The 13,235-nt window shown below is 34.9% G+C and overlaps 1 protein-coding gene across 1 annotated transcript in view; it reads left to right on the top strand.

Annotated features, from left to right (window-relative positions):
* CAPZA1 (capping actin protein of muscle Z-line subunit alpha 1) overlaps nucleotides 1–13,235 on the top strand; it is a 35,820-nt gene that overhangs the window by 10,634 nt on the left and 11,951 nt on the right. Inside the window, exons 2-5 of the mRNA XM_033092528.1 lie at nucleotides 2,423–2,486; nucleotides 4,950–5,001; nucleotides 8,284–8,347; nucleotides 12,396–12,602. Of these exons, the coding sequence (XP_032948419.1) occupies nucleotides 2,423–2,486; nucleotides 4,950–5,001; nucleotides 8,284–8,347; nucleotides 12,396–12,602 (387 nt within the window). The remainder of the gene's footprint in view (nucleotides 1–2,422; nucleotides 2,487–4,949; nucleotides 5,002–8,283; nucleotides 8,348–12,395; nucleotides 12,603–13,235) is intronic.

Raw genomic sequence — 13,235 nt, forward strand, 5'->3', positions numbered from 1 at the left:
TAAACTGACAGCAGGATTCTTGCTAAGAGTGGGCGAGGCAGGTCATACTCGTAGGCAGGGTGGGGTCAAGAACAGGGCCTAGTTGAAGAGGGCTCAGAGGAACCTGACTCAAGTTTGGTCAGGGAGAGTGGCACTCCATGTGTGTCATAATTACTCGAGTAAATCTTCAAGTGTTTAAAACATATCAGAAGAGCAGTTATTCCTTAGAGTTGGTAGAATTTTAAAAAATGAAATTGTACTTAAACTTGCCTGCTTTCCCTACCCATTTGTCTATATCCGACAAAACTTATAGTTATTAATAGAGAACAGTTTCTAAGAATTACTTAAGATGGCTTTTAAAAGAATAAACATAAAACATTATTTGGAAGTGTTTCTATTTTTTATAATGTTGCTCCTAATTTAAAACATATCTTTATGCTTTTTAGGCCTTAACCCTTAACTGATAATGACAAATATAAACTATATTCATTTAAAATTTTATTTTTAGGTTCATTCTGAGTCAATGTTTCCAGGGCTAACCTAGGAAAATAATATTTAGCTTATTGGAAATTTTAAAAAAACATAGCTTACAATAAGCTTTATTTAGTGAAAGCAGTATTCCATTCAATCCTGCGATCACTGAGAATGTTTTCTTCCAGAATTACAGCCCCAAATTAAATTCTCACTAGCTTCTCAGAACCTTCATTCTGCATGGATTTTATTTGATAAAGGCAGTGAAACTGGAATTCTAGAGCTAGTTTGGTACTGAAATATATCAATGCCACACTTACTAAATTATTCCCAGACAGTTTTTATTGTTGATGTACAGAAAGCTATAGAACCAGACAAAAAAAAATGAACCACACTGAGCAAGCTGTGTTTAAAAAAAAATTCATTCTTTCCTTTTACCACAGTAACATCCTAGGGAGAGAGAGGGATAAATAGGATGAGTACAGAGGAGTTTTAGGCAGTGAAAATACTCTGTCTGATGATGTAATGCTGGCTACATGTAATACATTTGGGTGTAGTTGGGTGATAATGATGTGTCAATGTATGTTCATAGATTAAAACAAATGTACCACTCTGGTGGGAATATTAATAATGGGAGAAGTTACGCATGTGAGGGGACAGGAAGTATATGTGGGAAATCTCCGCACCTACCTACCTTTCTCAATTTTGCTGTGAACCTAAAACTGCTCTGAAAAAGAATGAAGTGTTAAAATACAAAATAGTAATAACAACATCCTAAATATCTTTAAATAGAGAAAATACCTCTCACCAAATTCTATGCAAATAGATCTTTCTTATCAGGATAAGAATAAGGTATATTTTCTTATCAAGATAAGAATAAGGTATATCTCGGGCGGCCAGATGGCTCAGTTTGTTGGAGCGAGAGCTCTGAACAACAGGGTTGCCGGTTCAATTCCCACATGGGCCAGTGAGCTGCACCCTCCACATCTAGATTGAAGACTGCCACTGAGCTGCCAGAGGGGCAGCCAGATGGCTCAGTTGGTTAGAGTGTGAGCTCTTAACAACAAGGTTGCAGGTTCAGTTCCCGCTTGGGATGGTGGGCTCCACCCCCTGCGACTAAGATTGAAAATGGCAACTGGACTTGGAGCTGATGGGCCCTGGAGAAACACACCATTCCCCAATATTCCCCAATAAAATTAAAAAAAAATTTTTTAAGTAAAGTTTAATATATATGTGTGTGTGTGTGTGTGTGTGTGTATATGTATATATATGTGTATATATATATACACACACACATATATGTGTGTGTGTATATATATATACACATATATATACATATATACACACACACATATATATAAAGAATAAGGTATACCTCTTTCAGGAGGAGAAATGCAACTATCCTTGGGTACTTCTGGAATGATGTGGAATAAATATTTACAAAAGCACAATTTACTACTGGACTTTATTTTTTTGAAGTGTAACCTAGTTGAAAACATAAGTAAAACTTTGAAAGATATGTTACTTCTTTCAAGGGAAGTGGAGCATGAGCATCTTGTCTGTTTCGAATCTTATATTAACAGTAAATCTTACCCGATGGAAAATCCTGTTAAAAAGTAGAAAAGCTTTAGTAATTTATTCAGTGTGGTGGTTTTATCCTGTTTTCCCCCCTTTTTCTTCCTTGATCTATAATTAAATTGTTATAGCAGTACAAAATAAAATCTTATGTATAAAAACAATGAAATAAAATGAAGTGGAACAGAGACATTTTGGAAAACTTTTTGGTCAGTAAAAAAGTTGCTGTATATAGTTATTGATGAAGATTGTAATAATATAGAATATAAGGTGAGTAGGATCTAAAGGTTTAAACGAAATTTTATTTCAACGGATATGAAAATTTTGTAAATCTGTTAATTTCTTCTTTTATCTGTTAATTCTTCATATTCTCTTACTGTAAATTTTATTTCTCTAGGTACGCATAGCTGCTAAATTCATCACTCATGCACCCCCAGGGGAATTTAATGAAGTGTTCAATGGTAAGTAAAGATAAGTATTTAGTTATTTTAAGCCATTCTTAACAACATACCAGCACTGAGTGCTTGCTATCTCTTTTAATCCTTATAATATATTATAGGTATGCTAAGGAAATCAAGATTCAAAGAGGTTAAAATAACTTACCCAACGTCACCCAGCTAGTAAGTGTTGGAGCAAACCCAGGTCTGAGTCAAAAGCATGTTCTTAACTCATAAATTAGGATACCTGTCTTATGTGGAAAAAAATTTTTAAGTAGATTAATATCAGTAAATATAGAGATAGCATTAAATTGTTTTCATAGTTTCATATCTATCTTTATAAATCATAACAAATTTCTTCAGTGCTTTCACTCAGGAAGTGCCACAGTATAGGAGACTTTCTAGTCAGTTGGGGCTCAACTGGCTGCATCTGGGAAGCTTGTTAAATACACACATTCCAGGCTTATCATCCTCGCAAGATTCTGCAGTGGAATCTGTTTTACCGAGTTCTTCCAGGTGATTCTGAGTCACAGCCAGTTTGGGAATCACTATTCCAATACATTTACAACCTTTCATACTATTCACTCTCTTAACACAACTTACAGGATGAAAAGTGTAGATGAGGAACTTTGAACTTTGTGGTAAAAGCAATCATAATCTCATTGATTCATCTTAAAGTTCCTCTTAAGTAAAATCATAGTCTTTGTGCATAATCTTGGTTCAGTTTAACAAACATTTATTTTGAAATTCGAGTTTTACATGTGTTACCTACTTGAAAGGGACGGTGGTATTCACGTGGAGTGGACCCAGAGCCCTACACATCCTAGAACAATCAATAATCTCCATTGGTAAAGTGACTGATGCAGAGAAAAAGTAACTAGGACAACATAAAAACATTTGCTATTAGGAGTAAGTAATGCAATAGAAAAATCAAGACATTCCTCTTTATAGACTTGTATGTAGATTTTGAGCACTAACAGCAAAGAGAAACAAATGCAGCCTTTCTTTCCCTAGTCTTTCTTTCCCATTGATCGAATGTAAATTTTCAGCAACTGAGCTTTGAGAAAATTCTCCTTTGACTTGAACTTTTATCTGACTGATTACAGGTAAATTCTTGCTTTAACAAAATTAATGGTCCTTGTAGTTAGAAGTCCCTTGTTTTATTTTTTTCATTTTTTTAAAGATTTTATTGGGGAAGGGGACCAGGACTTTATTGGGGAACAGTGTGTACTTCTAGGACTTTTTTCCAAGTCAAGTTGTTGTTCTTTCAATCTTACTTGTGGAGGGTGCCGTTCAGCTTCAAGTTGTCCTTTCAGTCTTAGTTGTGGAGAGCACAGCTCAGTTCCAGGTCCAGTTGCCATTGCTAGTTGCAGGGAGCACAGCCCACCATCCCTGTGGGACTTGAGGAATCGAACCGGCAACCTTGTGGTTGAGAGGATGCGCTCCAATCAATGGAGCCATCTGGGAACTCAGCGGCAGCTCAGCTCAAGGTGCCCTGTTCAATCTTAGTTGCAGGGGCCGGAACCCACCATCCCTTCTGGGACTCAAGGAGTTGAACCGGCAGCCTTGTGGTTGAGAGCCCACTGACCCATGTGGGAATCGAACGGCAGCCTTCGGAGTTAGGAGCACGGAGCTCCAACTGCCAGAGCCACCGGGCCGGCCTCCCTTGTTTTATTTTTGACAACTGAAATGTGCTTTACAGGAATATCATGAAAATAATTGATACCAAATCATTAGAGTAAGAATTGGCTAGCTATATGTGGCATGAGGGCTAGGTTTTATTGGCTGGCATGCTACATCTTGACCTCTGCCAGCCTCTTTCAGAGAAACTCTGAGTCAGTCAGCGGCCTCTGGCTTGTAATTAGCCTTCTTTGTCAAATTTAATTCTTGGTAGTTTCTTAGTAACAAAGACCTTCCTCTTCCAAAAGAAAAGTGACTAGACTCCTGACACACAGCATTTTTAAAAGGTTGTAGGCCCCACACATTAGATTTTTCGAAGAAGAACATATTCAGCAATTTCACGGCCACTGACTGAATTGTGCCCAGTTAACTTGGTCTGATGTTATAGGCAAGCCTGCAATGAACCTAATTTTAAAAGATTCTTTAGATACAAAATTAACAGTCCTAACTGTAACCTTCTGTAAAACATGTTTTTCTTTCCTTTGTTTTTAAAGATTTTATTGGGGAACGGGAACAGTATGTACTTCAGGGACTTTTTCCAAGTCAAGTTGTAAAACATGTTTTTCATTTGCTATGAAATTCCTTAAGAATTTATTATTGGATTATTGCACCACAAATAGTTGCATGCAAATCTAAGAACATTAGCAATCTGTTTATTGGCATTTTTAGATACAATACCTCAAAAGAATAACCTTGCAAAGCCTGATTTTTTTAAAAATCTAATCTAGAAATCTGCTAAAATTTTCAAGTTTGTCCTCTGTTGGACATTTTAATTTTAACATCTTTAAACATTTTTTTCCTCCTCAGATGTCCGGCTACTACTTAATAATGACAATCTCCTCAGGGAAGGGGCAGCACAGTGAGTATTTCTTAAATCCACTTAAAATGTTATTCTAATATTTGATAAAACTTTGTTGATAGTAAACTAGTACCCTGACATCTAAGTTTAAAATACTTCAAAATAAAGCAGTTTTAGTTGTCTTTTCCTTGGAGAAAACGTTCCTTCAAAATGTTGACTTCCTTAAAGCTTATTATATGTGATCTTATTTATTTTTGTTTTTGCGCAGATTTCCCCTACTACAGGAGAGTGTAATGTTAGCTCTTAGGTTTTCTTCTATAGTTCTTTTAGTTTATGTTGAATTTTTTTTAAGCTGCTAGTTGTAGAAAGGTTAGGCCAAAAGAAATGAAATGTTTCTCAATTGCCAAAGAATAGCAGGTATTCATAAAGTGCCTTACTAGTAAGGATTCATTGTAGAATAATAGCATGATTATTCTACCTAGGCATTGACTGCTATCACTGTCAGGCTAATGAATCTTTATAAAATACCATTTTTATATTGTCTTTTTCCTCAAAAACATTACAATGGAGTGCAGGTTTTGTTTTGTTTTTGTTTTGTCTTCAAATCTAAACACTGTCTAGTTTTCAAGGTCCCCTGTTAATCTGGCTTTATCATTATCCTTTACTCTTCAGTACAAAGTTCTATTTTAGTTACTGTCTATCCAACTGGCCCAGAGTTCATTTGTAAAGAGGAATACAGAATTAGATAATGTCTGGGAAAGGGTGGTGTGGGGAGATGGGACGAGGATTTTGATGCAGAGCAACAAATAATTGTCATGAAGGCATTTGGTATGAGATATAACTTAGAATATTTAGCTATACAAAATGGTTTTAAGAGCTGCTGCTGGGGAAACCATTCTCTCCTGCCCTGTCCATGCTGCTTTTTTAGAATTCATTTTGGTACCAGATTCTGCAAACCTAAAATTTGCACAGCATCACTATGATTGTCATCATGAATGATACCCTACTTTTATACATTGATTTAGAATATTCTACATTGAGTTAGGCATACACTAAAGATATATTCTAATGCTGGTTTCTCTTCGATGCATTGAATCTGCTATAGAAAAAGACATTCATGATTTGCTAGTTCATCCCCTGTCATTGAAAGAATCTCATCTACATATTGTCAACAGATGGTTATCCAATCTGAATGCTTCTAATAATAAGGAATTCGCTATCTCACGAGGCAAGTTCTTCAATTTGCCTGCCATATTGGTCTTAGTTTTATCCTTGAGAGCTATCCCAAATAAATCTACTCTACTTAATAAGGTACTGCCAAAGGGGCAATGGGAGTGGAATGCGGAGACCCAACGGTGATTACATCCTATGCCTGTTGTCTCATTTCCAGTTAGAAGTGACGGTAGAATTTGGTGTGTAGTTCAGGTGCTTCAATTATTTTAATTGCACTGACAATAAAGCTCCATATTTATAAATATACTGGTTCTTTTAGACACCATTCCTGGAGAACTCCTTGCTAAAGAATTGTCATATGCCCAGATACTTGATTTTCCATACCAATGAAGAGTTCAGTTTTATTTCCATAATGAGGTGCTTTGGTCCCTTGGCTTTGGTCCTCGTAGTAAGCGCTCAGCAAATGTTTCAGTAACCGTTATCCTCACCATTATCGCCTTCTATGTTACATGAAGGAGGCCTGAACAGTCTAGGATTTACCCTCTTTACTTGATTTCACCTATGCCTCTGACTACTAGAACCATTCTCTGATAACTCCGAGCACTTCGGGACTTAGCAGGGCTCTGTAGACCAAGTAAGTTAAAGAGTAGGTTTTATTCTGAGATAGAAAATTATTTGAGTGTTTTGAGCAGAGAATGACATGATGAGACTTCTATTTTAGAATAATCACTAATCACTGGCTGCTATGCAGGGGGCTAAAGATTGAAGTAAAATGAGTACTTAGAAGACAGAGTAGTTCAGAGGTAAATGGGTGATTTGGACTAGAGTGGTAGTAGTAGGATTGGTGGAAAGGAGTCAGACTCTCTGAATATGTACTCAAAGTAGGACCTACAAGATTTACTGATGGGTTGGTTGTGAAGTGTGAGAGAGAAGAAGCAAGGATGATCCCGAATTTTGGGCCTGTGCACTTGGTAGAATGGAGATATCATTTACTTGAGATGGGATTAAATGTAACAACTTTTGGTGTCGGTGTTTGTAATCTGTAGTTTTAGGACACATCCTAGAACGAAATACTTCTTTACTCCCTACTCCTTAAGCTTTTTTAAAAAATATTTAATCCACTTTCCATGAACGTTGAATTTATATTCCTTTCTGAAAGCCATTGTTTAGAACTCATGTTTCTACATGGAGATGTGGTATTACAAGGAAATGATTCATTGAAAAACACTACAGTAACTTAAAATGAGAAAATTGCAGATAGCCTTAAATATTTGAAGTTTAAATATTTGTTACTTTTGGTTTCGCTTGAGAAGTCTAGGAAAAGCTTAATTCTTTGCTTAAAAGCAGTGGTCTAGCAGGTGTGTTCGTAGATTAAAATTGGGCTGGGAAGATACTCAGCTCTTCCCTTGGCAAGTGAATTCTGGGAGAAGATGGATTTTTTATAAGAATATGAATGTATTATGCTTTCTTGTACTGCAGCTTATTTCCATCTATTTTGCCTTATCTTTTACTTTAGCTTACTTTGTAAGATGTACCAGGAAGCCATTGAAAATGCAGAGTTTCCTACATCTAGCACTGAACAAGGCAACAAACAATAATATTAGGCATGTACTTTGATTATTTATTCATATCCCTTTTTCTAAATAACCTCTACTCTCCCTTGGGTTCTCCTCTGAGACTTGACTTCTGCTCAGCTCTCACCTCACCGTCTCCCCATGTCACATGCCTTCCAGTACATTTAATGATGGTCTCTCCTACCCTGTCCTGCCTCAGAGAGCCCACAGTAAAGAAGACGACATTTCCAAAGTAGTGCATCAATTGAAGATTCTTTTGAATTACTGAAAGCTTCTGTCTAAGTGATTAAAACTGTTGGTAATTCACAATAATCAGATTGCTTAAAACTTAGGAATTGCCAAGTGCGAGCTCTGTTGGAGCTCAGGAGTAGTGAGGAAAAGGTAATTTCAGAGTTTAGGGTCCTCCTAAGATTGCTACGGAGAGGAATTCCTGCAGAAAGTTGGAAGGCATTATGATATCACCAGCTTCTGCAGAGAAAGGGCAAAAGCAACAGGGAGTGTTTTCACATTCTCCCTCACTGTTATGTGAAATACCTTTTGTGTTTATTTGTGTATAATTCTCTCCCCTTCCCTTTTTGTTGCTTTTTATAAATAGTGCGTTTGCCCAGTATAACATGGATCAGTTCACGCCGGTGAAGATAGAAGGATATGAAGATCAGGTAAAAACTGTTCCTATTAGATAGGCTGTGCCTGGAAGGTCATAGAAATCCTATAAAACAAAGTAGCTGTCTGAAGATAAGATCCTGAATGAATTCAAGTCTTAGTTTTCATAGCTTTTATAAATATCCTGCATTTTAGGAAAGTCTTTCTCGCTGATAATACCTGGAGTTTCTTTGACAGGAAAAGAGAGCTGCCCCTAACAAGAACAGTGAAAATAAAGGAATTGAGTTTTACACAGGTTTTCAAGCTATTTCTAATTCTCCTTGGTAAGAAGAGACATTATATTTAATGGGAAAACAGGCATTCCTCTTCAAATATAGAAACAAAGCAAATACGTATTCCCATTATGACTATAGTTATTAACATTGCATGAGAGGGCTTTTCAAGTTCATTAATGTACACTTCAGAGACTATATGGCACTAAGTACCAAATGCCTTTTAAAAGTATGAATCCCCTTTGAACCCACAAGTCCACAGAATATGTCCTAGGAAAACAAGTGTACAGATGTATAAAAAGGTTATTTGAAGCAAGGTTATAATAGTAAAAAATTGGGAACATTCTAAATGTCCAACCTTAAATTAAATATCTCTAGATCAGAATACTCTGTAGCCATTGAAAACTAACATAATTATTGATCTGTGAAGATATTCACCTAGAACATAAAGCAACATGTAGAATTAGGTTAGTTTCTTGTTATAGATATTTAAAGAACAGATATAATGTATGAGAATCAATCTTAAATTCTGTGAAAAGTGCACCATTATTTCATGTACCAGTTAAGTTATGACAACGTCCTAAGTGCCATCAAGTTAAGATGCATCCCATTTTATGAGAGATTAGAACATGGGAGTATATGCATCTTAAGAATTAAAAAAATACAGTACATAGATGTGCGTAGAAAAGGAAGTGTGGGGAAACATATGCCAAAATGTTAGCTCTCTATGTATTGGGATTACAGAATTACTGGAATTTATTTTGTTTGGGTTTTTTTGTTTGTTTTGGTTTATATTTTTGCTTGTTTTCTCAATGAAAATAGATTAATTACAAGTATGAAAGACAAAAAAATTGGAAAGTAAATGATAAATATTGCTTGCAGTTGATATTGTATACTTTAATAATACAGAGGAATTACTGAAATAATAAGGTCTGTGTCCAAATACGTAAGAAATGGCTAACTTTGTCAACATTCCTATATACTAGTAGCAACCAACTTAAAAAGCTACTCAAAAGATCACATTCTTAGCCATAACGGCAACAACAACAAAAAGATATTACCTGGAAACTAAAATAAGGAAAGATGTATACATATGACAAAAAATCAATTACAGTGGGTTAACTAAATAGAGATTTTTGTCACGTAAGAAGTCCAGAGGTAATATTTAGGACTGATATGGCAGCTGCATGATGTCATCAGACCTAAATTGCTTCTAGCTCTCTATTCTGCTGTCCTTAGGTATGGTTTTGATCTCAAGATAGCTGCTCCATTTCTGGGCATTGAATCTTATGTTCCAGCCAGGAAGGAGGAGGAAGGTACAAAAGGTGCTACTGGCCATTCCAGAGCGATTTTCACTGATAAGTTTTTGCCAGAACTCATATCACTTTATCATTTCTAGCTGGGAGGTGTCATTTTGTCACTTGGACACATTGCCTTCTTGAAAAACTTTGAGGTTCTGTTAGTAACGAAAAATGAGAGAGTGGATACTGGATAAGAAACTAGAAAGAGTCTGCCACACTGTTCATATACACTCGCACACTAACACATTGCTGACACACATTTTAACCCAAGAAATAAATGGAAAATTGAATAGATTTAACTGCCATGTTTCCGAATAACAAATATAATAATATGGAAAGCTTATCTGAATAAGAGACATAAATGATACGGAAAGGTTTGTTTTTCAAATAGATGTCATATAACACCTATGAAAATTGTAATAGACTATACAGGATTATTCTGATCAAAAACAACAATGAAGGAAGACTAATGGTAGCAAACATAAAGAAATAAAGCAATGATCATAGAGCCCTTACACCTAAGTATCATAAAGCAAAAGGGAAAAGGAAACAATTGATAAAATGTATGGGATTAATCTAACTTTGACTTTCAGCGCCAACTATATACCTAGATTAATTCCAGGTGAGGTTTAAAGGTTAACTATTCTGTAAAACAAAAAATTTAGTAGGAAATGGAAAAACAATCATGACTTGAGTAATAATGAAACATTAACATTTTAAAAGAAAGTGGCTTGTGCATAATAAAAAGTTTCAAACATAAGATTTAAAAAGGAGAAAATATGTACCGTAAACATAGTAGTAGAAAGGTTATTCAAATGCCAAAGGATGATGCTAAGAGTTCAGTGAATAAAGGAACGACATGAACCAATCACACCCGATGGGGGAATATAAAACAAACTTGGAAAAGTGTTAGGTCACTTAGTAATAGAAACTCAGGAAGTGCATATTAAAATTTTAATGTGACATATTTACCTTTCAGTTACAAAAGTTGCAAAAGACTAGGGAATAATTATTTGTATTGTTCCTACTGTCATTATAAGCAAGCTTTTTAAGGGTAGTCTGACGATAAAGACAGGAATCTCAAAACTACGAATTCTTTCCAAAGAAATTATTTTTAAGGAGAAGACTTTATTTATGGTAGTATTTATAGTGGTTTCTTAACGGTAAAAATGTTAATAGCTTAAATCTCCTTCAACTCAGTAATGATTAAGTAAGTATACTGTGGTATGTCAATATTGTGAAAGCATATGTAATTATTAGAAATGGTAGATTATTCAAAAGGTAAATGGCAAATTAGGGGAAAATATGTGGAAGTCAAAATACATGCAAAAGGTTAATCTCCCTAATTAATAACAAGTTCAACTGGAAAAAGACCAAAGAAAAGGTCTTTAGAAAAGTAGACAAAATGTATGAATAGGCAATTCACAGAAGAGGAAATATAAATGACTCTTTTCAAAGGTGAAAAGAAATGCCAACTAAAATTTCTACTGATGATGGGCTTGTCACTTTGTACAACACCCTATGCTAGAGGACAGTTGTCAGTATCAGAATTATGAATGCGATTACCCTTTGACCCAGTTGTCCCACTTCATGGAATTTATCCCACTGTGGTACTTGGCATATATACATTATTTTACGTAATGATCATACGAGGACGTTCATTGCGATGTTCATAATAGCAAAAGATTGGAAACAACCCAACTATCCATACATAGGGGACTAGTTGAATAAATTTTTGTACTTCCATACAATGCACTAGTATACAGCTAATAAACAAGGAAGTTCTCCAAGTACTAATATGGAAAGATCGTCTAGATACATTAAGTTCAAAAAAGAAAAAGTATAGTATAATATGCTAGTTTTTATGTAAAATGAGTGGAGAATTAGCATACATATTCATATTTGCTTGTATTTGTAAAAACAATGCCAAAAGAATATCCTACATTAGGAATTGGCAAATTTCTTTCTGTAAAGGGCAAGGTAATAAATATTTTCAGCTTTCAAAACTGAGAGTCAGTTGTGACTATTTAATTCTGATTATAGCAGGAAAGCAGCTATAGACAATACAAAAAAACAAGCAGGACTGTGTTCACTAAAAATTTACTTAGAAAAACAGGTGGCACCCACATGCATAGACAGCTGCTGACCCTTGCTCTAAATTAATAAAATTAGTTACCTTGTGGGGAAGGGGAAATTTGTTAGGAATTTGGCATATGGGAGATAAAGGTGAGAAAAAGATTTCATTTTATATTTGTTTCATTTCTGAACCATGTGAATGTTATTACCTATTTTAAATGCTAAGTATAATTACTGGGAAAATTCATGAAATACATTAAAAAGAACAGAAAAGTATACATACAAGTTATTATTACAGCTATGTAAGAATAAAAATGTGACTTGAAAAATCAGTATGAAAGGGAAATCTGACTAAATTAACTGTCTTCTTCAGAATTTTTATTTTTTGTTTTGTAAAATGTGTTAAGAATGTCTTTTTTACAGAGTTACCTATATTTCTAATTTTTCTTTGGAAGGTCTTAATTACAGAACACGGCGACCTGGGTAATAGCAGATTTTTAGATCCAAGAAACAAAATTTCCTTTAAGTTTGATCACTTACGGAAAGAAGCAAGTGACCCCCAGCCAGAGGAAGTAGATGGAGGTCTGAGGTCTTGGAGAGATTTCTGCGACTATGCTCTAAAGGCCTATGTGAAAGATCATTATTCCAACGGCTTCTGTACTGTTAAGTATCTGCCTGTTTCAATATGAGAGAGTGTTTTATTTCTTTCATTTACTTTATCATTTGGGGGCTTTAGCCAGCCAAACATCATTTCTTTTTAGTTAGTTTCCTCCACATTTTATTCCCTAAATAATTTTGAAAGGGTTATAAATGGAAAATTTTATATGGAAAATTCTTTTTTTAAATCCTAGCACATAAAAATTTTAAATCTCAGTGAGTGTATTCTATTTCACATTTCATCAGAAATTGTCTTACTCCCATCCAAAAAAAAAAAAAAGTGTTTGAAGGTCTTTAGCTTAGATGTGGGAAAAAAGTAAATTAAGATTGTCAGAGCTACTTGGCTACATGTATGACTTTGGTATACGTATCTTTATACAAGGCTACTTCTACATAGTTTAGATACTTTCACTGGACAGTCAAAACTATTTGAACTGAACAATTTTTTTAAAAATCAAGGGTAATTTGACTTTCTTTTACTACCTCTTGGCTGTAAAAAATGATAATTTGGGCTTTATCATAATTTCTCCTTTGTAAAATTGTGGCATGTTACTAAGAAAAAATTCAGAATATTTTAAATATGTAATAATGAGTTAAATGGCAATGTAGAATATTGTTTAACAGCACTTTGAAGCCAT

Source organism: Rhinolophus ferrumequinum, chromosome 22 (assembly GCF_004115265.2).
Source record: "Rhinolophus ferrumequinum isolate MPI-CBG mRhiFer1 chromosome 22, mRhiFer1_v1.p, whole genome shotgun sequence".
Lineage (NCBI taxonomy): Eukaryota > Metazoa > Chordata > Mammalia > Chiroptera > Rhinolophidae > Rhinolophus > Rhinolophus ferrumequinum.